The 21,183-nt window shown below is 46.0% G+C and overlaps 1 protein-coding gene across 1 annotated transcript; it reads right to left on the bottom strand.

Moving 5' to 3' along the window:
- Window positions 1-205: 205 nt before the first annotated feature.
- Window positions 206-2,256, bottom strand: LOC104594449 (11S globulin seed storage protein Ana o 2.0101-like). Its single transcript, XM_010254725.2, has 4 exons — window positions 1,881-2,256; window positions 1,477-1,757; window positions 819-1,346; window positions 206-693 (listed from the first exon to the last, which is right to left on the bottom strand). The coding sequence occupies exons 1-4, from the start codon at window positions 2,215-2,217 to the stop codon at window positions 307-309; spliced, it is 1,533 nt and encodes a 510-aa protein (XP_010253027.2). The 5' UTR covers window positions 2,218-2,256; the 3' UTR covers window positions 206-306.
- Between the last annotated feature and the right edge of the window lie 18,927 nt (window positions 2,257-21,183).

Raw genomic sequence — 21,183 nt, forward strand, 5'->3', positions numbered from 1 at the left:
ATAATTAAGAGGGCAATCCGGCACAAAAGGAAGTGTAACACTCTTTGCTTTCTCCACTTGCTTACAGGATGCACCTCGTAGTGATCATATATTAAATTGGCGAGCAGGGCAGAGGGGGTGGCAATGAGGGAATTAAGCTTATATTTGATTAGATGATTTACGAGACCGGCCGATTTGGATGGTTTTTTGTGTTGATTGAGTTGCATTGACTGAAACGTGCCGATTTGTACTTTATTTATTATGGATCGATCTTAACACAAAGCTCACGCACAGGCTAACCTACCCGACTTTAGTTGGACTCTTATTTCACATCAAATTAGCCGAACTAGACCTTGAAGACAAGACCCGTGCTTCCTGTCTATTGAACTTCAACCTCATACCTTCCTCTCTGGAAATCTGGTATGAGTTGGTGAGCACCTCTTCAGGCATGGCACGAATGACTGAATTTCTCCCGGCAAGAGTGCTTACCATTGCATTATCACTAGTCTTGAATGATACCCATTCGAAGCCATTCTCTCCAGCTTGTATAGCTATGGCAAAGTTCTGTGGAAGGATCAAGAGTTGATCACGACGAAGCTGGCCATTGTAGACTGTTTGTCCAGAGTTATCAACAACTTGAACCCGAGCATCTCCACTAAGAACATAGATGATTTCGTGTGCATTGATGTTCCAGTGAGGGGTCAACATAGCATTCTGTGTAAATTATCGAGGCCACAATTCAACAATTAATTAATACAACTAATTAAGAAGAAGAAAAACAAACACATACGATAGAGTGATCAGTAATGAGAAAGAGAGAGGGAGAAGTTTATTGTAACCTGGTAGAGAGTTCCTCTCTCAGCACTGAGTTGGAGGGTCTGGAGAATTGGGAGGTTTTGACTATTGAGGATGGTGACGCGTCCTCCATATGGACTGTAGAAATCAGCATGCTTCGGTTTTTCAATGTTCTGTCTAAATCTCATGTTGCAAATCGCCTCCTCTACACCATTTGCACCCATTTGTTGTTTCTGTTCATATTCTTCGTCCTCTTCGCTAGAAGTTGGCATAATCATCCGAAGCTCTTTCTCAACATTAACAATTCCTCCCCTCTGATCATTTTCACCTTGTAGCTTTCTTGCCGTCTCCGTGCTTACACCGAAAGCTTGGGCCAACGTTTCAGTGTCAAAACCGCTGAAGATGTTAGCAGAGTTCTCTTGTCTGGCCTTCTGATCATGTTGGTATGACGACTTGCCTCCTTTTTGTTGTTGTCTTTGTTCTTGTGAAGAGCTCTGCTGCCCAGCCTTCTCACGCCTGGAGAAGGATTCACCACGTTGTTGTTGTTGCGAGTTACCAGCAAGGTAAAATTGCTAAACATACACATCAAATGGTCAATTGTAAGCAAATGATATGATTCTGCTTTTTTTTATTTATTTATTTTGGATGAATAAGCAACCAATTTATTATCATAAGGTTGAATGAATGAGTTAGAATTTTTACTCTTTTTCTATCATCAAGCTGGTTGAAGCTGTTGGCAATGTCAAAGATGCTAACAGCAACAAGGGGTGCATCGCCATTGTTATACATCCAATGTGCAACCCCGTCTGACACAGCAATGATGTCTCCTTGTTTCACGAATCTGATCTTCTGATGCTGATCCTGGAATCTCCGGCTTCTGTTTTCTTCTTCTTCTTCTTCTTCTTCTTCGGATTGTTGAGATTGCTGGAAGGATTGAAATGTTTCGGGGCAACCAGGAATGGATAACCCTAAAACTCCCTTCCCTGTGCATGGATCAGAGGCTCATCAGTCACAGCACATGCATGTATGGATTCGAAACTGGAATATATAGTAACGAATGAAGATGCACGGTTTTAGATCAGCAGGAAGAGATGAAGATAGCTTGCCTTCAACAATATATATGAGCCTGTGTGCATTGTAATACGAGGGCAAAGAGAGGCCCCTGGGTTGGATAGTAACACGAGAAGCAGCAACACCCGCACACTGAAATTGGTTGTTGTTTTCGTCCCATTCCTCAACGAAACCAGCCTCGGCCTCTCTCCGGCGAGTAGGTTCGAGGGCGTCCAAGTTCTCAACCCGGCACCTGTTTTGTTCTCTGCCCCTGGACCGGCGCTGTGTTGGGGACTGGCCTTGCCATTGTCGCTGCCATGACGTCTGAGCTAAACAAACATGACACAATACAAGAAGGCAAAGACAAATAGAAAACTGAGAAGACTTGGCCATTGTGGACAAGTTGTTGAGACGAGAAAGAGATGAATTAAGGTGAAGCGGCGAGAGGAATGGTTGGGTATTAATTTATAGTGGGAATAAATGGATTAGTGTTTGACACCTTTCAGGTGTTCACGGTGAGGCTGTTCAGGCACTCACCACACCAACACCAACACCATGCATGTCACTACAGACATAGTACGTAATAAAATTGATCAGGGCAGCTTCTAGGTGGCGATGTCCTTCAAGCAGGTGTAACCCACTCAGCTTGAACCTTGAGAAAGTTATTGGACTATTTCACCCTGATTCTCTTTATACAATTACACGGCAACGGTGTCTTTCAATGCAAGTGTGTATACAAAATTCCCTATGAACACTAGCTTTTTATGGATTATTCGCAGCAACAAAATAAGGAAACATGTATTTCTGGGTACGTAGTGTATGGTCATGAAAATATTCTCATAGATCATAATAAATAATTAATAAGAAAATAAGTTGTTTTATGAAAAACACTTCTATGCACCTTTTGCACTCTCATAGTGAAAATATGAAATGCTCGTGTGATGCTAATTAAAACTGGTTAATGTGCAAAAAATGACAGGATCACATGTTTTATTTTAATCAGAATCTATTTTGGAAATAGCTCAAGCTAAATGGAAACTGATGGAAGTAGATTTGGCCCGATCTTCTGGCTGTACGACACGTGGAAGAAACCGGGGTGACTTGGCAGGAATGCCAGATCGGCCATATCCCAAGAAGAGGTCCGAGCTCCCCAAGAAGAGGTCCAAGCTCCCCAAGAGGAACCCACACTTCCTGGGAGGTGAAACCCGAGCTCTCCCTAAGAATCCCAAGGCTAACAAGGAAACCCATGAGGGGCAAAACCCGGACTAGCCCACCTCGGGTCAGTCCGAGCCACACCCCGGCACCTCGGGACAGTAGGCCATACTCTCATCCGAACTCAAGACTCCACCTCGTGCACCACTTCGGCACCTCGGCTCTAGGTCGCGCAACTGTAAAATCGTACCTGACAGGTCCGTACTCTGAGGCTGCACGCCTGACTGACAGATGACAATCACACTGTAACGGCCACCTGCTACCGCCATCTCATTTGTGGCAGAGACGGCCCTGACAGAGAGGATAGTGGCGGTTATGTCTGCCCCCCCACAGAGGCGGTTATACCTGACCTGGCAGAAGCTTGGGAATGAGTGCACCAGGTGGTTATAAAAGACCTTCCCCCAGAGAAAGAGGTATGTGATATTTTGTACCTTCTGGTCTTAGAATCTCTTATTTTCCCTTGCCTTCTCAAGAGTACTAACTTGAGCTTCGGAGTACTCCCACCGGGTTCCTCCCCGGAAACCTCTTATTTCCTCATTGTTTCAAGCATCTTCAGCTCCGTCAGAGACAGGGTTACCGGCAGCTAAGACCGACCGGATCGTGCATCATCATTTGGCGCCATCTGTGGGGACTTCAAAAGGCCTCCCCTAACCTTTAACTCTCTTCCAAAGAAAACTTAGCATTCATGGCTTCCTCCGGTAGTAACAGACGTAACGCCGACCTGAATGCTATAGGGGAACACCCTCAGCCTGCCACTGTATGCATCGGACAATTCACCGTCCCCCTCTCGGCAGACGGAATCCCTAGTCTAAATGCACCATGAACAGTGGCGCCTGTGAATGTTCCCCTTCCCCCCTCTATCAAGGCAACCTTCGCTGAACCAACCGTTGTCCCTCTGGCAACCAGCCAGAACCAGCTTGATGACTTGATGCAATGCATGCGGGCCATGCAAGCCCAAATGTAGCAGTTTCAGCAATACCAACTCCATCAGCAGCAAGTACTACACCACATTTCTCAGTACCACTACCAACAACAATTCCCCCAGTTGCCTCAGAGCCAACCGCAGCTCCCACCTCGGCACCCTACTATCAAGCAAGTCAAGCCCTCTCCTCAGGGCAGGCGCCTTCACCGAGGGGAAGCTTCCCAGGCTCAGAACCCCTCTAGAAGCCAGGCCTCATCCCTTGGCAGGAGGGAAAGACTAACTACCCCCGCTTCGCAGCTCGCCGGCGGGTCGGGAACCTCCCAGCCAATCAAGTCGGCACCACCTCGGCACTCTAAGTTCAGGCTCCCGCTTGCGGAGAACCAATTCGGTGTCCTAGCCGCAGACTACCACCAGCAGTCCGGGCCCATTGAGCTCGGAAACACTGAAGGAAGGATAGTCCTGCATGTGTGTGGCCTTCACTACCACCTTCAGGGGAGTGGCCCACACCTGGTAGAGGAATCTGGCCCCCGGGTCGATAAGGAGCTGGACCCAGTTTGTGCAAGTCTTCACCGCGCACTTTGTCACCAGCAAGCGGTGCCACCGAACCGAGGAGAGCCTCCTCGGGATAGTCCAGAAGGAAGGATAGTCCATCCGGGGCTATATCAAGCGGTTCAATGACACATGCTTATAGATACCGCGCCTAGACCCCACAGTATAGCTCGCGGTGGCCAAGAGGGGTGTGACGCACAAGGAGTTCAAATGGCACATGGTGGTCAACCAGCCCGCGACCATAGCTGAATTCCTCAAGCTCGCGGACAAATTCATAAGAACGGAGGAGGAGATCAACCAAAGAACTGAGGGCGGGTTTGAAAAAAGGAAGAGGGAAGGCGAACCTCCCAACCAAGATGATAGGAGGAAGAAAGACTCAGCTCAGGGGGCGAAGCCAAGTTAGCCGTTCCGAGCTCCCATGGCAGATCGGGCGGACTACACACCATTGAATGCAAAGTGGGCTGAGATCCTGATGACAATCAATGACGCCCCGTACGTGAAGTGGTCACCTCGTCTAAAAGGTCCCCGAATGAGAGGAATAAGAATTTGTACTGCAGCTTTCATAGAGACCACGGTCATAGCACCGAACATTGTAAGAATCTCCGTGACGAGATAGAGGAACTTATCCGTCGTGGGTACCTAAGAATAATAATAATAATAATAATAATAATAATAATAATAATAATAATAATAATAATAATAACAATAACAATAATAATAATAATAATAATAATAATAATAATAATAACAATAATAATAATAATAATAATAATAATAAGACAGGTCGGCAGGAGAAGCACAGCAGAGATGCCCCCGAATCTAGCAATCGGCTAACAAAACAGTCACAGAAGCAGCCCCTAGAGGAAAGGCCAGTTCAGGGAACGATCCATGTACTTGTTGGAGGATCAATTGTAGCAGGATGCACCTCGGCAGCAGCTTGGGCATCAACCCGTGAGGCCGCCAAAGAAGAACAAATTCCGCCAAAGTGGCCGAGGACGGAAGACCCCATATTCTTCACCGAGGACGATATGCGCGGGGTTCACTACCCCCACGACGACGCACTCGTCATAAAGGTAAAGATCAATGACTTCGAAGTCCGGCGCGTACTCGTCGACTCCAGCAGTTTAGCAGACATCCTTTTTAAAGCGGCATTTGACAAACTCCAATTCCGAGAGAGCGACTTCAAGCCCGCGAACACCCCGCTGGTCGGCTTCAGCGGAGAGGAAGTCAGACCCCTGGGAAAGGTCACAGTACCTGTGGAAGTCGGCACGTGGCCTAGCACGGTAAGACTCAAGCATGACTTCTTGGTGGTTGTGACCCCTTCCCCATACAATGCCATAGTAGGTCGCCGATCACCCACGCTTTAAAGGTTGTAGTGTCCACTTACTATTTAGCCATGAAGTTCCCCACGGACTTCGGCATTGGGGTAGTGCAGGGCGATCAGCTCGAGTCCCTCAAGTGCTACGTCGCCGCCCTCAAGGGAAAGGCCGAGGTGACCAGCGACCTTGAGCTGGAGCGACCTGTGGAACAGAATGAGGAGCGAGCTGCGCCCACGGAGGAGATTGTTCCCGTCCCTGTATCGGTAGAGGACCTAGTCAATCACTTCAGGTCGGTGCTTCCCTGGAGGAGCCCTTGCGATCCGAACTAGTACGCTTCTTACTCAATAACTTAGACCCCAACCTTATAACTTGGTCCACGGCATAAATGCCTGGCATAGACCCCAACCTTATAACTCACAAGCTCAATACTAACCCTGTAGTTAGGCCCATTAGACAGAAGAAACGCAACCTAGCCCCAGAACGCTGGAGGGCGGTCGATGAGGAGATTGAGAAACTCCTCGCAGCAAACTTCATAAGGGAAGTTCATTACCCGAGCTGGGTAGCCAACCCCGTTCTGGTAAAGAAGGCAAACGGCAAGTGGTGCATGTGCATCGACTACACCGACTTGAATCGAGCTTGCCCGAAAGATTGCTTCCCCCTCCCCAGGATCGACCGCCTAGTGGACGTGACCTCAGGACACGAGTTGTTAAGCTTCCTGGATGCCTACCCGGGCTACAACCAAATCAGGATGAACCCGACCGACGAGGAAAAAACCACCTTCATAACCGAGTTTGGCCTATACTGCTACAAGGTTATGCCCTTCGGACTGAAAAATGCTGGGGCAACCTTTCAAAGGCTTGTGAATAAGCTGTTTCAACCCTTAATTGGCACAAAGATAGAATGTTATGTAGATGACATGGTTGTCAAGACACAATTTTCGCATGAATTAATACAAGATTTGTATTCTGTCTTTCAAATTCTGCGCCAATTTAGTATGAAACTAAACCCAAACAAGTGTGTCTTCAGTGTCACCTCGGGTAAGTTCCTAGGGTACATCATCAACCGGCGCAGTATTGAGGCCAACCCAGACAAAATAAAGGCCATCCTAGATATGAGACCGCCCCGAAAAGTAAAAGAGTTTCAGAGGTTGAACGGCAGAATAGCTGCTCTGAGTCGTTTTATGTCAAAATCAGCAGACCGCTGCCTGCCCTTCTTCAAGGCAATGAAAAGCAAAGGGTTCGAATGGAACCCAGGATGCCAGCTCGCATTTGACGAGCTCAAAAGATACCTCGCCAGTATCCCATTTTTGACCCGGCCCAAAGAAGGCGATGTCCTAAAACTATATCTTTCAGTAAGTGACGAAGTGATCAGTTCAGTAAAGTGCTACAGGGAGCAGGTACGAGATATCCGGAAATAGAAAAATTGGCCTATGCGCTGGTCATTGCGGCCCGCAAACTCTGCCTGTACTTCCAAGCCCATAGCAATATCGTCCTCACCGACAAATGCTTGAGGCAAGTATTGCTCAGGCCCGAGGTTTCTAGTCGATTGACGAAGTGGGCCATCGAGCTCAGTGAGTACGAGGTCCCTAGCCCGGTTGAGCACGAGGCCCCTAGTCCGAGTGAGCTCGGTGCTCCCAGGCCAGTTGAGTCCGAGCACCATGAGGTCGCACCCAGTTCGGTATCTCCCCTGGTTAGGCTAAGCGCGAACTGGGATTAAGAGCCCCGGATCCTTCACGTAGATGGCTCCTCAAATCAGCAGGGCAGCGGAGCCGGTGTAGTTCTTCACAGCCCGAGTGGCACAAAACTGAAATACACATTACGCTTTGAGTTCGCGGCATCCAACAATGAGGCGGAATACGAGGCATTGATAGTCGGGCTAGCCTAGCACATGAGGTAAAAGCAAAACACATAGTTATCTGCAGCGACTCCCAGCTCATGGTCAACCAAGTTACAGGCGAATACGAAGCCCGCAAACCGACTATGATCTTCTACTTAGCAAAAGTAAAGGAGGCTCTGCTTAACTTTTAGTCACACTTCATCAGACAAATCCCGAGGTCAGAGAACGCTAAGGTCGATGCCCTATCCCGGTTAGCCAGCACTAGTGACAACACCATGAGAACTGTGTACATAGAGGACTTACCTCGGCCTAGCATTCTCGGGGGGGGGGGGGGGGGGGGGGGGCAAAGGAGGTCGCTCCTATCGCCCAAGCAGAGCCAAGCTGGATCGATCCACTCGTGAGCTTCCTGCAAATGGAACCCTCCCCGCAGACCGCAACGCCGCCAGGTAGCCAAATACGTCATAATAGACGGACGGTTGTACCGAAGATCCTACACGCTTCCCTACCTACGCCACTTGCGGCCTCCCAAAGTCGAGCTTGTACTCCACGACATTCATGAAGGCCTGTGTGGCAGACACCTAGGGGGCAGGGCCCTCACTCAAAAAGCACTACGACAAGGGTACTATTGGCCAACAATGAAAGAAGACGCCGTTGAGTTAGTCAGGAAATGCGATAAGTGCCAGAAGCATGCCAATATTCACCACCAGCCCGTCGCCGACCTCAAGTATCTCACCAGCCCATGGCCCTTTGCACAATGGGGCATCGATCTACTCGGGCCATTCCCACCAACGACGGGTGGGAGGAAGTTCCTAGTAGTGGTGGTAGATTACTTCACAAAGTGGGTTGAAGCTGAACCTCTAGTAACAATCACAACTCGAAACGTCCAGAACTTCTTTTGCAAGAGCATAGTGTGCTGCTTCGGACTACCTCGGATATTGATTTCCGACAATGGCAAGCAGTTCGAAGACATAAAATTCCAGGAATGGTGCCAAGACATGGAAATCCGGCAGAACTTCACGTCGGTCCCGCACCCACAAGCAAACGGTCAGGCAGAAGTCACGAACAGAGCTATTCTCCGCGGACTAAAGGCCAGGCTAGACCGAACTAAAGGGTTATGGGCGGATGAGCTGCCTAGCATTCTATGGGCATACCAAACTACAGAGAAAACCGCCACCGGAGAAACTCCCTTCAACCTCACCTATGGCACGAAGGCTGTCATCCTAGCCGAAATCGAAATCCCTTCACTTCGATTGGAAGCATACAGCGACAATACCAATAACGACGAGCTACGTACCAACCTCGACCTGCTCGACAAGGTGAGGGACCTCACATACATCAGGACCACGGCGTACTAGCAAAGGGTAGCTTGGTACTACAACGCCAGGGTCAAGAAGCGAAACTTCCGCGTCGGCGTCCTGGTTCTCTGCAAGGTCATGGTACTTGTGCCCGGCGTTGGCAAACTCGGGGCGAACTGGGAAGGACCCTACCGAGTAAAGAGAGCACTCGGAGGAGCGTACGAGCTTGAGACCCTGGAGGGTAGGCGAATACCCCGAGCTTGGAACATCATCAACCTAAGGCAATATTACCTATAAGTTACCGAATTGGGTGGACTGTGAGCCACTCCCGGAGCCTAAGGGCCAGAATGCCGAGGTAACAAAGACCTCGACACTACAAGACCCAGTCGCCTCTCCGGCATGGGCAAAACCTAGGAAAGTATCCTAAGGGCTAAAGCACTGAGCTGAGGATGACCTCGGGACCTCATCAACGCAAACCAAGTGGTAGTGCCAAGAGAGTAGGCAGCACAGGTATGAAACCCGAGGTGTATAGCTCGCTCCAAGTCAGGTCTACTGAACTGATGTTTCCTTTACCCAGGCAGAGAACATATCGGGCATATAGCCTTACTATGTTAACCTGCCTCAAGGAACCTCCTCGTTTCGGGGACCTAGTTCTATGCAGCTCGGCAATATAGTCACTTCGGCCAAAAGAGAATAGTTGCACAACACTTAAGCAGAAAAGGTACTTCATTACTAATGTTTGCTTTACAGTATTCAAAAAACAAAAAAGAAAAAATGAGCTCACAGGCTCGATACATATCACTTCGGGCTCGCAGGCCCGGCACACATCACTTCGGAACTACATCCCCCTTACCCTCAGAAGGGACTTCGGCAACACTTGGGGGGTCAACCTCGTCTTCAGAGTTTGGATCTTCATCAGCTACAAGAGCCATCTCTGGAGTAATACGTGAGGTGGTGATGGCACGAGTATCAAGGTCGGGGTATGTGTGCCTTATCATCCACTGGCTCAGTTTGAAGCCCCTTCGGTATGAGCCCACCATCAGGTCATCGAAGCGCTCTAATGCTATGTAGTTGTCAACGACCTTCACCTTGGTGTCCTCAAAAGCCTGGAAGAAGATCTTAGACTTCTCCTTGATGTTGGCCTTGAGGTATTCCACCTCGTGCTCCAAGCCCCCTTTCTAGCTTGCGAGGTGTTTCACGACAAGCCTTAGGGCGTCGTTCTCCCTTCGGAGTCTCTCCAACTCACTCCTCTGAGCCGAAGTCTCGCCCTCAAGACGCTAGACCTGCTCCCGAGTTGATCCCAAAGCCTCTTCGGCAGTTTGTGCCCGCTTCAGATTCCTCTCTGATTGGATGATCAGGGCATGGATGGAGGAGTTTGCCCGCCAAGCAAGGAGTCAGTTCGGCAAGAAAGTAAAAAACAAAGGAAGAAACACAAAGGGAAAACTACGTCAACTTACCACCATAACATGAGCCGCAACACGTGCGCCAATGTGACTCGGAGGAAGTTCGGACCATGCTGCGACCTCGCTTGGATAGACGGCCTTCTGGCTCTTCCGGAGAGCACAGCTCGGAGTCAGCACACTTCCAACCCCCTCTTGGCTCCTCAAGCTAGAAAACACTGTCGGTGTTCGAGAAGCCTCTGTAGTTTCAGCTTCCAGAGCCTCTGCAACGCCGGGCTCCACTGCCATTTCTGGGATTGGCCTGGCCACTTCAGGTTCCCTGGGAGAATCCAGGTTGATGATCGGAGGATGGCTCGGGACTTCGGACTCCATGGCCCGAGGAGAATCCACACGAGCTCGCTTGGTGACCCGCTTCCTCCTCTTCATTCTGTCAAGTAGGTTGACACCGCAGGTCTTCTCTGCCTCCATGATACCTGCGAAAAGAGATCGGTGTCAGTAAAACAAAAAAAAATAATAATAATAAAACTGAGTAAAGAAGCCTACCCGGACTCAAACCAACCTGAATAAGCTTAGCCTCTGAGAGGTAATCTCCGCACTCGAGCCCGACCTAGGCCCAAGACTAAAAGGTCTCCACCATGTCTTTATCTAACATGACGTCAGGATCAGGGACAGCCGCCCTTCAATGAGTAGGAAACGGCCACCCCGTAGCACTTCGGACCACGAAGTAGTCCTGCTTCAACGCCGGGACCTTATTGGGAAGTTGTGAAGAAGTTTAAATCCCGGGCAAGGAGACAATTAGTAGGCCCATCTGTGCTCGGGAAGGAGGCTCGCTTGATTCTTGAGCATAAGGAGGGCAGAGAAAATTTCTAAGTCTAAGGGAATAACATACTCGCAACAGAGGGATATGGTCCCGACGATGTTACGAATGGAGTTCGGGTGAAGCTGACCGACTGAGACACCGAAGTGGTTCAAGACTTCGATGATTAGGGGATGGAGAGGAAGGCGCAGCTCGGCAATGAACTGCTCCCGGAAGATCATGATCTCATCCGGACTGTGCTCCCAAGGAAAGTTGCTCGAAGGTAAGCTATATGTGTACTCCCCGGGCATGTTGGATTGACGAACAAGGGACCGAAGTCTCTCAGACGTCATAGTGGAGGGTCCGAATGTGTCCGGCATCCGAACCCGACGAGAGGTGGATTCCAGGCTACCAGGGGTGACCCGGACTGAAGGCCCCACCTTGGGCTCATCTAGAAGGCTGTCAAAAGAGGCAGCCCGACCCGAGGTCTCCGCCTCAGGCCCTTCTAAAAGGTTATCTAAACTACCCGAGATATCGAACTAGGGAAGGTGACGCGAGCTGAGGACCTTGGACGCGAGCTCAAGAAACGATCGCTGAATATTGACAAAGGAAAAAGTGACCAGGGCCCCCACTATTTATAGCCGTTGTACCCGCGCATCAACGGTCGAGATCAAAGCCATCCAACGGCTCTCAGGAAAACCGACTGCATGACCCCCGACGTGAAATCAGTTTATCACGAATTTTTGACGTCCGAAAGTTGATACATCGTTTGACGTCCACGCGTGAGCTGTACGCGACCCGGGTTGACTCTAGTCGAGCCGCGCTGACCATGGTTTAGCCAAGAATATAGGCGGGTCAGACCGGAAGATCTCCGAACTGGACAAAGCACGCCATGGGGCAAATCCACTCGTCAGTCTGTGAACTCCCCACGCCGGGTCAAGACCCCGGGCACGGGGAGTGGGGGGCAATTGATGGAGGTAGACTTGGCTCAACCCCTTGGCTGTGCGACACGTGGAAGAAACCAGGGTGACCTGGCAGGAACGCCAGCTCGGAACAGTGACATAGCACGGCCATATCCCAAGAAGAGGCCCAAGCTTCCCGAGCTCCCCAAGAAGAGGTCCGAGCTCCCGAGCTCCCCAAGAGGAACCCACACTTCCTGGGAGGTGAAACCCGAGCTCTCCCTAAGAATCCCTAGGCTAACAAGGAAACCCGCGAGGGGCAAAACCCAGACTAGCCCACATCGGGTCAGTCCGGGCCACACCCCGGCACCTCGGGACAGTAGGCCATACTCTCATCCGAACTCAAGACTCCACCTCGTGCACCACTTCGGCACCTCGGCTCTAGGTCGCGCAACTGTAAAATCGTACCTGACAGGTCCGTACTCTGAGGCTGCACGCCTGACTGACAGATGACAATCACACTGTAACGGCCACCTACTACCGCCATCTCATTTGTGGCAGAGACGGCCCTGACAGAGAGGATAGTGGCGGTTATGTCTGCCCCCCCACAGAGGCGGTTATACCTGACCTGGCAGAAGCTTGGGAATGAGTGCACCAGGTGGTTATAAAAGACCTTCTTCCCCCAGAGAAAGAGGTATGTGATATTTTGTACCTTCTGGTCTTAGAATCTCTTATTTTCCCTTGCCTTCTCAAGAGTACTAACTTGAGCTTCGGAGTACTCCCACCGGGTTCCTCCCCGGAAACCTCTTATTTCCTCATTGTTTCAAGCATCTTCAGCTCCGTCAGAGACAGGGTTACCGGCAGCTAAGACCGACCGGATCGTGCATCATCATTTGGCGCCGTCTGTGGGGACTTCAAAAGGCCTCCCCTAACCTTTAACTCTCTTCCAAAGAAAACTTAGCATTCATGGCTTCCTCCGGTAGTAACAGACGTAACGCCGACCTGAATGCTATAGGGGAACACCCTCAGCCTGCCACTGTATGCATCGGACAATTCACCGTCCCCCTCTCGGCAGACGGAATCCCTAGTCTAAATGCACCATGAACAGTGGCGCCTGTGAATGTTCCCCTTCCCCCCTCTATCAAGGCAACCTTCGCTGAACCAACCGTTGTCCCTCTGGCAACCAGCCAGAACCAGCTCAATGACTTGATGCAATGCATGCGGGCCATGCAAGCCCAAATGTAGCAGTTTCAGCAATACCAACTCCATCAGCAGCAAGTACTACACCACATTTCTCAGTACCACTACCAACAACAATTCCCCCAACTGCCTCAGAGCCAACCGCAGCTCCCACCTCGGCACCCTACTATCAAGCAAGTCAAGCCCTCTCCTCAGGGCGGGCGCCTTCACCGAGGGGAAGCTTCCCAGGCTCAGAACCCCTCTAGAAGCCAGGCCTCATCCCTTGGCAGGAGGGAAAGACTAACTACCCCCGCTTCGCAGCTCGCCGGCGGGTCGGGAATTCACCTACTAGATAGCTACGAAGCAAACTTTCTCTCTCCCTCACACATTTCCCTCCCACTCTCACTTGGAGATATACTTTTGAGAACTTGGTCATTGCCTCCCCATCCTTTAAGAAACCAAACAAGAGTCTGGTAAAGTTATTAGCAAGAATTAGATAATTTTAATCATTTAGCTAATTTTTCAAGTGTATGCACATCTCTAAATTTTCATCATTCGTACAGTTTCTCTTGTCATCCAACACCCTAATACCAACACTAAAACAAGACTTTTATGGAACTGCAGACATTGGAGGGGATAATAGATCACGTGCCATGGCAGCAAGAAATAGATAATTTTTCCATGTTCACTCCACGATGATGCAATATCAAAATCATTTAATTCCTTTGTGTTGAAGGAGTCATTTAAGTTAAAAAAATTAACTTCTAAATTAAAATTAATTCAACAAATGAACTTGATGATTACGTGGTAATAGATTTTGACCTTTTATTTATTAAAGTCCAAGTTTTTCTATGCGTGTTCACGATTGAGATTCATATAAACTATACACTTTAAATAATAAATTATTAATTTCCTCTTTTTTTCCAATACCATTATTAATATTTTCACAATATAATTTAAATAAAACATCTAAACCATGTTTCTTAATCCTAGGATCTAATTTTGTTTTTAACACAATTTTAAATGACTGCCGCTAAAGACTAATATTTCTAGCAACAACCATTTATCTGTCAGCTAAAAAACTGTGGCTACTACCCCCAAATTTCTTGTAGTGGCAGAGCAACGGCAACAACTGAGAGTATCATCGCCGGCGACCGAAGAATGGCGAACATGAAGGAGAAACTCTTCAACAACAAGCAATAGTGAGTTTTGGGGAATGAAAATAGAAGCGGAAAGGCTCTCGAACGCTTATATATGTTGAGGGGCAATTTTGATATTTTAATCTTTCTTCATTTACCTTTCACTTGGGAAACCAAACTTACCCCCGACTAAGAAAAGGGTATCATTTACTCGGGTAAGTGATACCCGGCAAAATGAAATTTACCGTGAGTCTCACTTATTCTTGAAATTCCAACGTGTAAATTGGTCAATGGTATTGTGAATCCCATTGACCAACTGCCATGACAACCAGGGTCATGGAGTACATTATTAAAGATTAATTAAACATAGTTGTCCAAGGACGAAAATGTATAAATTAAAAACAACCAAGAAATGAAGGAATTACATAACTGAGCAATTGTTTGGATCTGGGTCGTCATAAACCACTGTATACACTTCTTCAATCGTATTAGAATGTTGAAAAGAATGGCATGGATGTGTGCACTGATGATACGGAGATGAAGACGGAGTGGACTTAGAAGTGGATTTTTCCTTGTTGTCTTTTTTGGGCTTCACCTCTTCTACACTGATGATGGTGGCATGCCCAACCTTCTTCCTCAGTGAGGTGGTCAATTTGGCAGAATCAACTCCATCTCCGATAACCACCAGGCGATCCTTGTCGTCCCCTTCTATGGCCACCGAGATCACACCTTCTGCCACAGAAGCGATACTCATAGCCTTGGATCGGCATTTGTCGCAGTTCATCTGCACTTTGACTACGATCTTTTGCTGCATCACAAAGACAAGTAATAAAAACGCAGATGTATAAGACAGCAACCTAGCTTTAGACTTGAAGCTTTCAGAAACAAACAGCATCGATTAGATGGATGAAACTGATATGCCTACATACATATATACCTTCATGTTTTGCTTCTTACAGTGAACCCGGCAGGCCGGCCGGCCGGCGTTAAATTCCTTGAGAGAAGGTCGACTCGATCGACTATCTTCTGCCTGTGAATGGATGGTAAGGCGTACGTGCTCTTTCCTATAGTATGTATGTCCTATCGGTTCTGCATGTATTTTTATATATGGTTTGTCGGGGAGACATAAGCAGTGAAGGAAGGTTGGATCTATAGATCCAAATCTGATGATGGATGGATAGATGTGAGAAGTAGGGATGGAGAAGAACAGAAAGACCGGGACTGGGTCCATGCATGTTCGTCCAATCCAAGTTAATTTCAATAGATCATCAACAAGTCAACGAATGCCCTTCTGATTTCTGATCCCTCCCCCTCATGTCATGCCTAAATTATGGGGGGTGTGTGTAGTAGCATAACATTTCTATATAAGTATGACTGCTCTGGTACTCTGGTCGTCTGTTCGTTGTGCTCGACGCCTCGACCTCGACAAGAGAGAAGAGACCCTTCTTGTCGATTCGATTCGCATTAAGTAGAACAATAAGTAGTATTAAGTATAACCACCCTAAAGCGAATTCGATTCGCATTGGAAGTTGGAACGCGCCCCCACGGCCACGGTATATGACTACATGTTGTCAACCGTGCATTGAAAATGTATCCCAGGACCATGACCACCGGGGGTGTTAACGGATGGAATTTTAATCGAATCAGATTATATTGGAATTCGATTTGAAAATTTGATAATAAATATTGAAAATTAATATTTGAATCTGAATATTTTAAATTATATTATATATAAGAATTAAATAATTTGTTGATATACAAATTATCTATATTCAATTCGATTATATTGAATCTTGAATTTGAAATTAGATTTTTGAATACCGTATACTCTTAATGACCACCACAGTATGTACTATGTAGAGAACCAATCCTAAGGCCATGACTAAGGAAGCAAGAGTGCAGTAATTGATATGCCAATAAATAATTTTGCATGCGGATGCATTAAATTTGATATGTTAAGTGGATGTACCAATTCACTTGTCTTAAACACCTACCCAAAATTTTCTGGAACGCCATATATATCTTGAGTCCACTACAAGAAAAACGGTCAAAGCCGGCGGTCTTAAGACCACCATATATATCTAGGACCGCTGGCTTAGGCCTCTAGACCGTTGCCTTAGATCACGACTATCAGCTCAGATGGAAAAGACCAGCCCACCTTTGATGGTGGTCTGGGACGGTCTAAAATACGTTAAAGCGGTGGTCAATCAAAACCGTCAGCTTTGCATAAATAAAGGTGGTAGTTCTGATTGCCACCTTAGGTGGTGGGCCAAACCGCCGGCTTAGAGCTTATATGACCGCCGCCTTAAGATTTGTCAAACATCACTTCCATCTTTCGATGGCGGTCTGAATCGTTGGCTTAGATCCTATATGACCGCTGACTTAAGTTTTGTTAAACATCACTTGCATCTTTTGATGGCGGTCTGAACCACCGGCTTAAATCCTATATGACCGCTGCCTTAAGTTTGCCAAATGACACTTCTGCTTTAAAGACTGCTCTGCCTTAGGTCCTATTTATGGCTAAGTCAGAGGTTACATGACTGCCGTCTTTGATATATATATATTTTTTTTATACCAGGTTAATTCCATCATTTTTTTTTGTACCTAAACCTTAATTTCAAGATTCTTCATTTTAATACCTGTTGAATACAAATCTCATAACAATTGATACATAAAAAGCAACTTAAATAAAAATTATAATTTAAAGAAAAATCTATTAATTTTAAAAAATAATTTTTATAATATCCATACAATATTCAATTGACATATAAAAAGTACAAGGAATTTAGAAACATTCAGTTTGTCAAATAACGTAATACATCTTCCAATTGATCTTGGGGAGTTAGCCATTATGCAGTTCATCCATCTTCCAAAACTAGCTTGATTTTGCAGATTGTTTCCAAAAGAAGAATTCAAGCATTCATGTGTTCTTTCGAAGTCCTTTCCATTGGTTATTTGGTGGCACTCCTGGAGTCTGAATGTAACCACTATTTGGTGGTCTGATGTCAATTGAATCACTCTTAGACATTTGAACAGTTGGATGCCTGAAAGAAGATAATGTTGTTAGGTAGACTATTGGTTGGGAGAAATTAAGTTACCTGTTACAATGAATAACTGAATGATTAATGTAAGGACTCTAGTTTCCAAAGAAGCAAAGGGATTAAAAGGATCGGTGGATTCAATTGTTTTAGAAAATTAGTCCCATCCAATAAATTCCTTAAATTGCTAATAGTTTAGAACATGGGAAGGACTTGGAAATGATTTTATGGAGACACCAGTATGTGTTCGCAGTGGTGCTTCACTGCTCATTGTGAACAAAACTAATTGCAAGTAGGGGTGATCATGGGCCGGGCCAGGCCGGGTTTTGCACTTATGATAAGAGTTATAGCTTAGGCCTAGGCCCGGCCTGGCCCAGGGTTCTGGGCCTGAATCATAAGCCCTAGCCCAGGACTATACGGGCCCAGCCCAGGCTTGATTCTGGGCCAATGTTATCATATGTAAAACATTATATTTCTATATATTAAATAATATAACATGCATATAAACTTATTTTATACATTATATAATATAAAATATTACATATGATATAAATTATACATGTCATGTTATAATATTTATATATAAAATATATAATATAATGTAAAATAACATGTATACATATGTATACATTATACCCAAAATGTGCAAGTTTAAGTATATAAGGGCTGGACCGGGCTTGAAGTATTAAGCCCAAGCCCAGCCCTAAAATTTATGGGCCTGATGTGGGCCAAGCCCAGGTCGGGCCTGAACACAAAACCCAAGCCCAAGCCAGGAATTTCTGGGCCAGGCCAGACCGGGCTGAAATGATCACCCCTAATTGCAGGCATTAACAGTACTAGAAAGTTCCATGAATTCGGGGAGAATTCACAGAACACACACATGTAAACTATGACTTCTATAAAGCAACAAAAAGAACTTCTATAACAGTAATTAAGCAATTCCAGGAACACCCCTATTTATTATGTTCGTACTGGATCTCTTCTATAAATCTGAGATCCCATATTAGATTATTCCAACCATAAGATATATTGAACACATTTACACAATTAGGAAAATACAAATGCATCCCTTCGGACCCTCCCTCCCTCCCTTTCTAAACCAAATAAACTAATCACTTGATATAATCAACTGGGTTATGATTAACTTAATTAAATCACCATCCCAAAAGATGAGATCGGTGGCCCTCTTGTGGGTTCAGAATAATCAAAGCATCCCATACTCCAATAGTTCAATAAATTCCTGATAAAAAATCAACTTTTCTTATCTCTAAACATCACCCATTTAAAATTAATAGTTAACACTGGTAAAAAGAGCATAGAGCAATGGTTAAAAGAACAGTGAATCATAAGATTCACAACATAATTACAAGATTTATCCTGAAAAAGATCCAAACCAGCTTAGGATTCGCAATTTGAATAATGCAGCCATAACTTGCCTAAAATAAAATGAGAGAAAAGAGAATGACCGAATCCCAAAACTTTATTAGTAACATATGAGATGAATTTAAAGAACCACATTTTACCTTCTGGTGTTTAGCAAAAAGCTCAGCAATTGAATTGTTCTGATCTGCAGCTTGCAATAAGCCTCTCATATCTTCTAGTATTTGTGCAATTGTGAGTAATTTAATATGGTTTAGATAATCAATAGGCATTATGGTTTTCATTTTAACAATATTTTTTATCCATTTGACCATAATATGGAGTCCAGTTGATATTTAAACCACAAAAAAGCTAGTTGGATCTCATAATTATTAATCTACCCCTAGACACTAAAGATACACCAAGACCTTTATCCATTAAATTCCTTACCCCTTTAAATTACAAAATCCAATTATCCTACATCAATCTATTTTCTATCAATCCCCTTCAATCAAACTGTAGGAACTATGAAAAAGGCCTTTTATTCCTGTACTAGACCATTGGATTTGTGTCTACATGCAGGTAATTGTTTTGTTACTTTGTTAATTAAACTAGTTCTTGAAAAAGGGAAAAAATGAACTCAGGTCCCAACTACCTGTGGTCTTGGGAGAGGTAATCTAGATATGGTCCTGACTTTTGGCATTTGTTTACACAAAGTGGCTAGTCTCAAACTTGAACTCAAGTTCTCATGCATGCTTAGCAGCGTGACATCTTACCATTACACCAAATAGTGGCCCTAAAAAATTAAGATGATATATATATATATATATATTACTGATGGGGTGGTTGGTAAAACCAACCGCTCCATCAGTATTGTTATTATAAATAATTAATTATAAGATTAGTGATTATAATTAATAATTACCGTTATTATAAATATTGTTAATAAATAGATATTTACTTTTATTTTACTTTAAATTAAAATTATAAATACTGTTATAAAATTTAGTAATTATTGCTATATCAAAAATAATTAAAAATGTTATTAAAAGTATTGTTATTGATTATTTAAAAAAAATATTATAGTTACTGACTATTACTGATATATATTGTTAATTTAATTTAATTTTGGTAATTGATGGAGGACGGTTTGACCTGACCTATGACATGGTGACACATGGACACTGACTCAGTATGAGCAACAACTCAGTATTGTAGCCTAGCGCGACCAAGTGACGGGCCCATAAAGCAGCTCGCTACGTGGTAGCTCATAAAAGGAGGAGCTCGCCACAACATGAGCTCTGGGTCCCCTGAGCTACCTTTGAAGGGATACTCCAAGGTAACTTTAGCTCGCAAGCTAGGGGGACTAGCTCATGAGAGTTTCCAAGCAGACAAGTCACCGCCAGGACCAATTCTGTTAAAGACGACCCTTAAGTATTCTGAGCTTGCTACAAAGTAGCTCGCGAACGAGCCGCATGAGCACTCCTCAGGAAGCTTCTATCTGACAGGCCGTACCGATCAGACTGCGCCATGTCCCTTACTGACGGCGCAATCCCTGTCCTTTCGATAGTATGCGTCCACATCTCTCGGCAGGCGGAGGCGAGCCTACCACTTTGGAGACATGTCACTCACCCGGGCGAGAAGTACGTCACAACGGCCACCTGCGCAGCCCTGGCAAGTAATGGCTGTGACAGAAGCCCAGTGGCGGTTACGCCCGACCTGACATGAACGCCCCTATAAAAGCCCTCAGGGCAGAAGAGAAAGGTCTTCTGAAAAAAACTTCTAATCTCTTGAGTATAGTGATAACGCGTTGTCTGCATTCTTAGCCTTTGCCTTCTCCTTGCTTCTACAGAGTACTGACTTAAGCATCGGAGTGTCCGACTGTGACAGAAGCCCAGTGGCGGTTACGCCCGACCTGACATGAACGCCCCTATAAAAGCCCTCAGGGCAGAAGAGAAAGGTCTTCTGAAAAAAACTTCTAATCTCTTGAGTATAGTGATAACGCGTTGTCTGCACTCTTAGCCTTTGCCTTCTCCTTGCTTCTACAGAGTACTGACTTAAGCATCGGAGTGTCCCTGCCGGGCAAACCCCCAAGGGATTCTTCTTCTTCTTCTTCATCTCAGGTATCTTTCAGGAGCCACGTGAGTGCCAGCTAGGAGTGACCGGATCGCGCTACATCATTCGGCGCCGTCTGTGGGAAACGCTTCGAAAAGCCTTTCTCTGAACTTTCACAGCTCTTTACTCTTCAAAACCCCAACACTCATGGCTTCCTCTAGCAACATCGGACGAAGCATAGAGATGGATAACTCCAGGGAACAGCCCCAGCTTCCTATTGTCTGCATTGGACAGTTCACCGTCCCCCTCTCAGCGGACGGGATCCCCAGTTTGAACGTGCCTCTTACAGGGGCACCCAACG

Source organism: Nelumbo nucifera, chromosome 1, assembly GCF_055504915.1.
Source record: "Nelumbo nucifera cultivar China Antique chromosome 1, China Antique-T2T, whole genome shotgun sequence".
Lineage (NCBI taxonomy): Eukaryota > Viridiplantae > Streptophyta > Magnoliopsida > Proteales > Nelumbonaceae > Nelumbo > Nelumbo nucifera.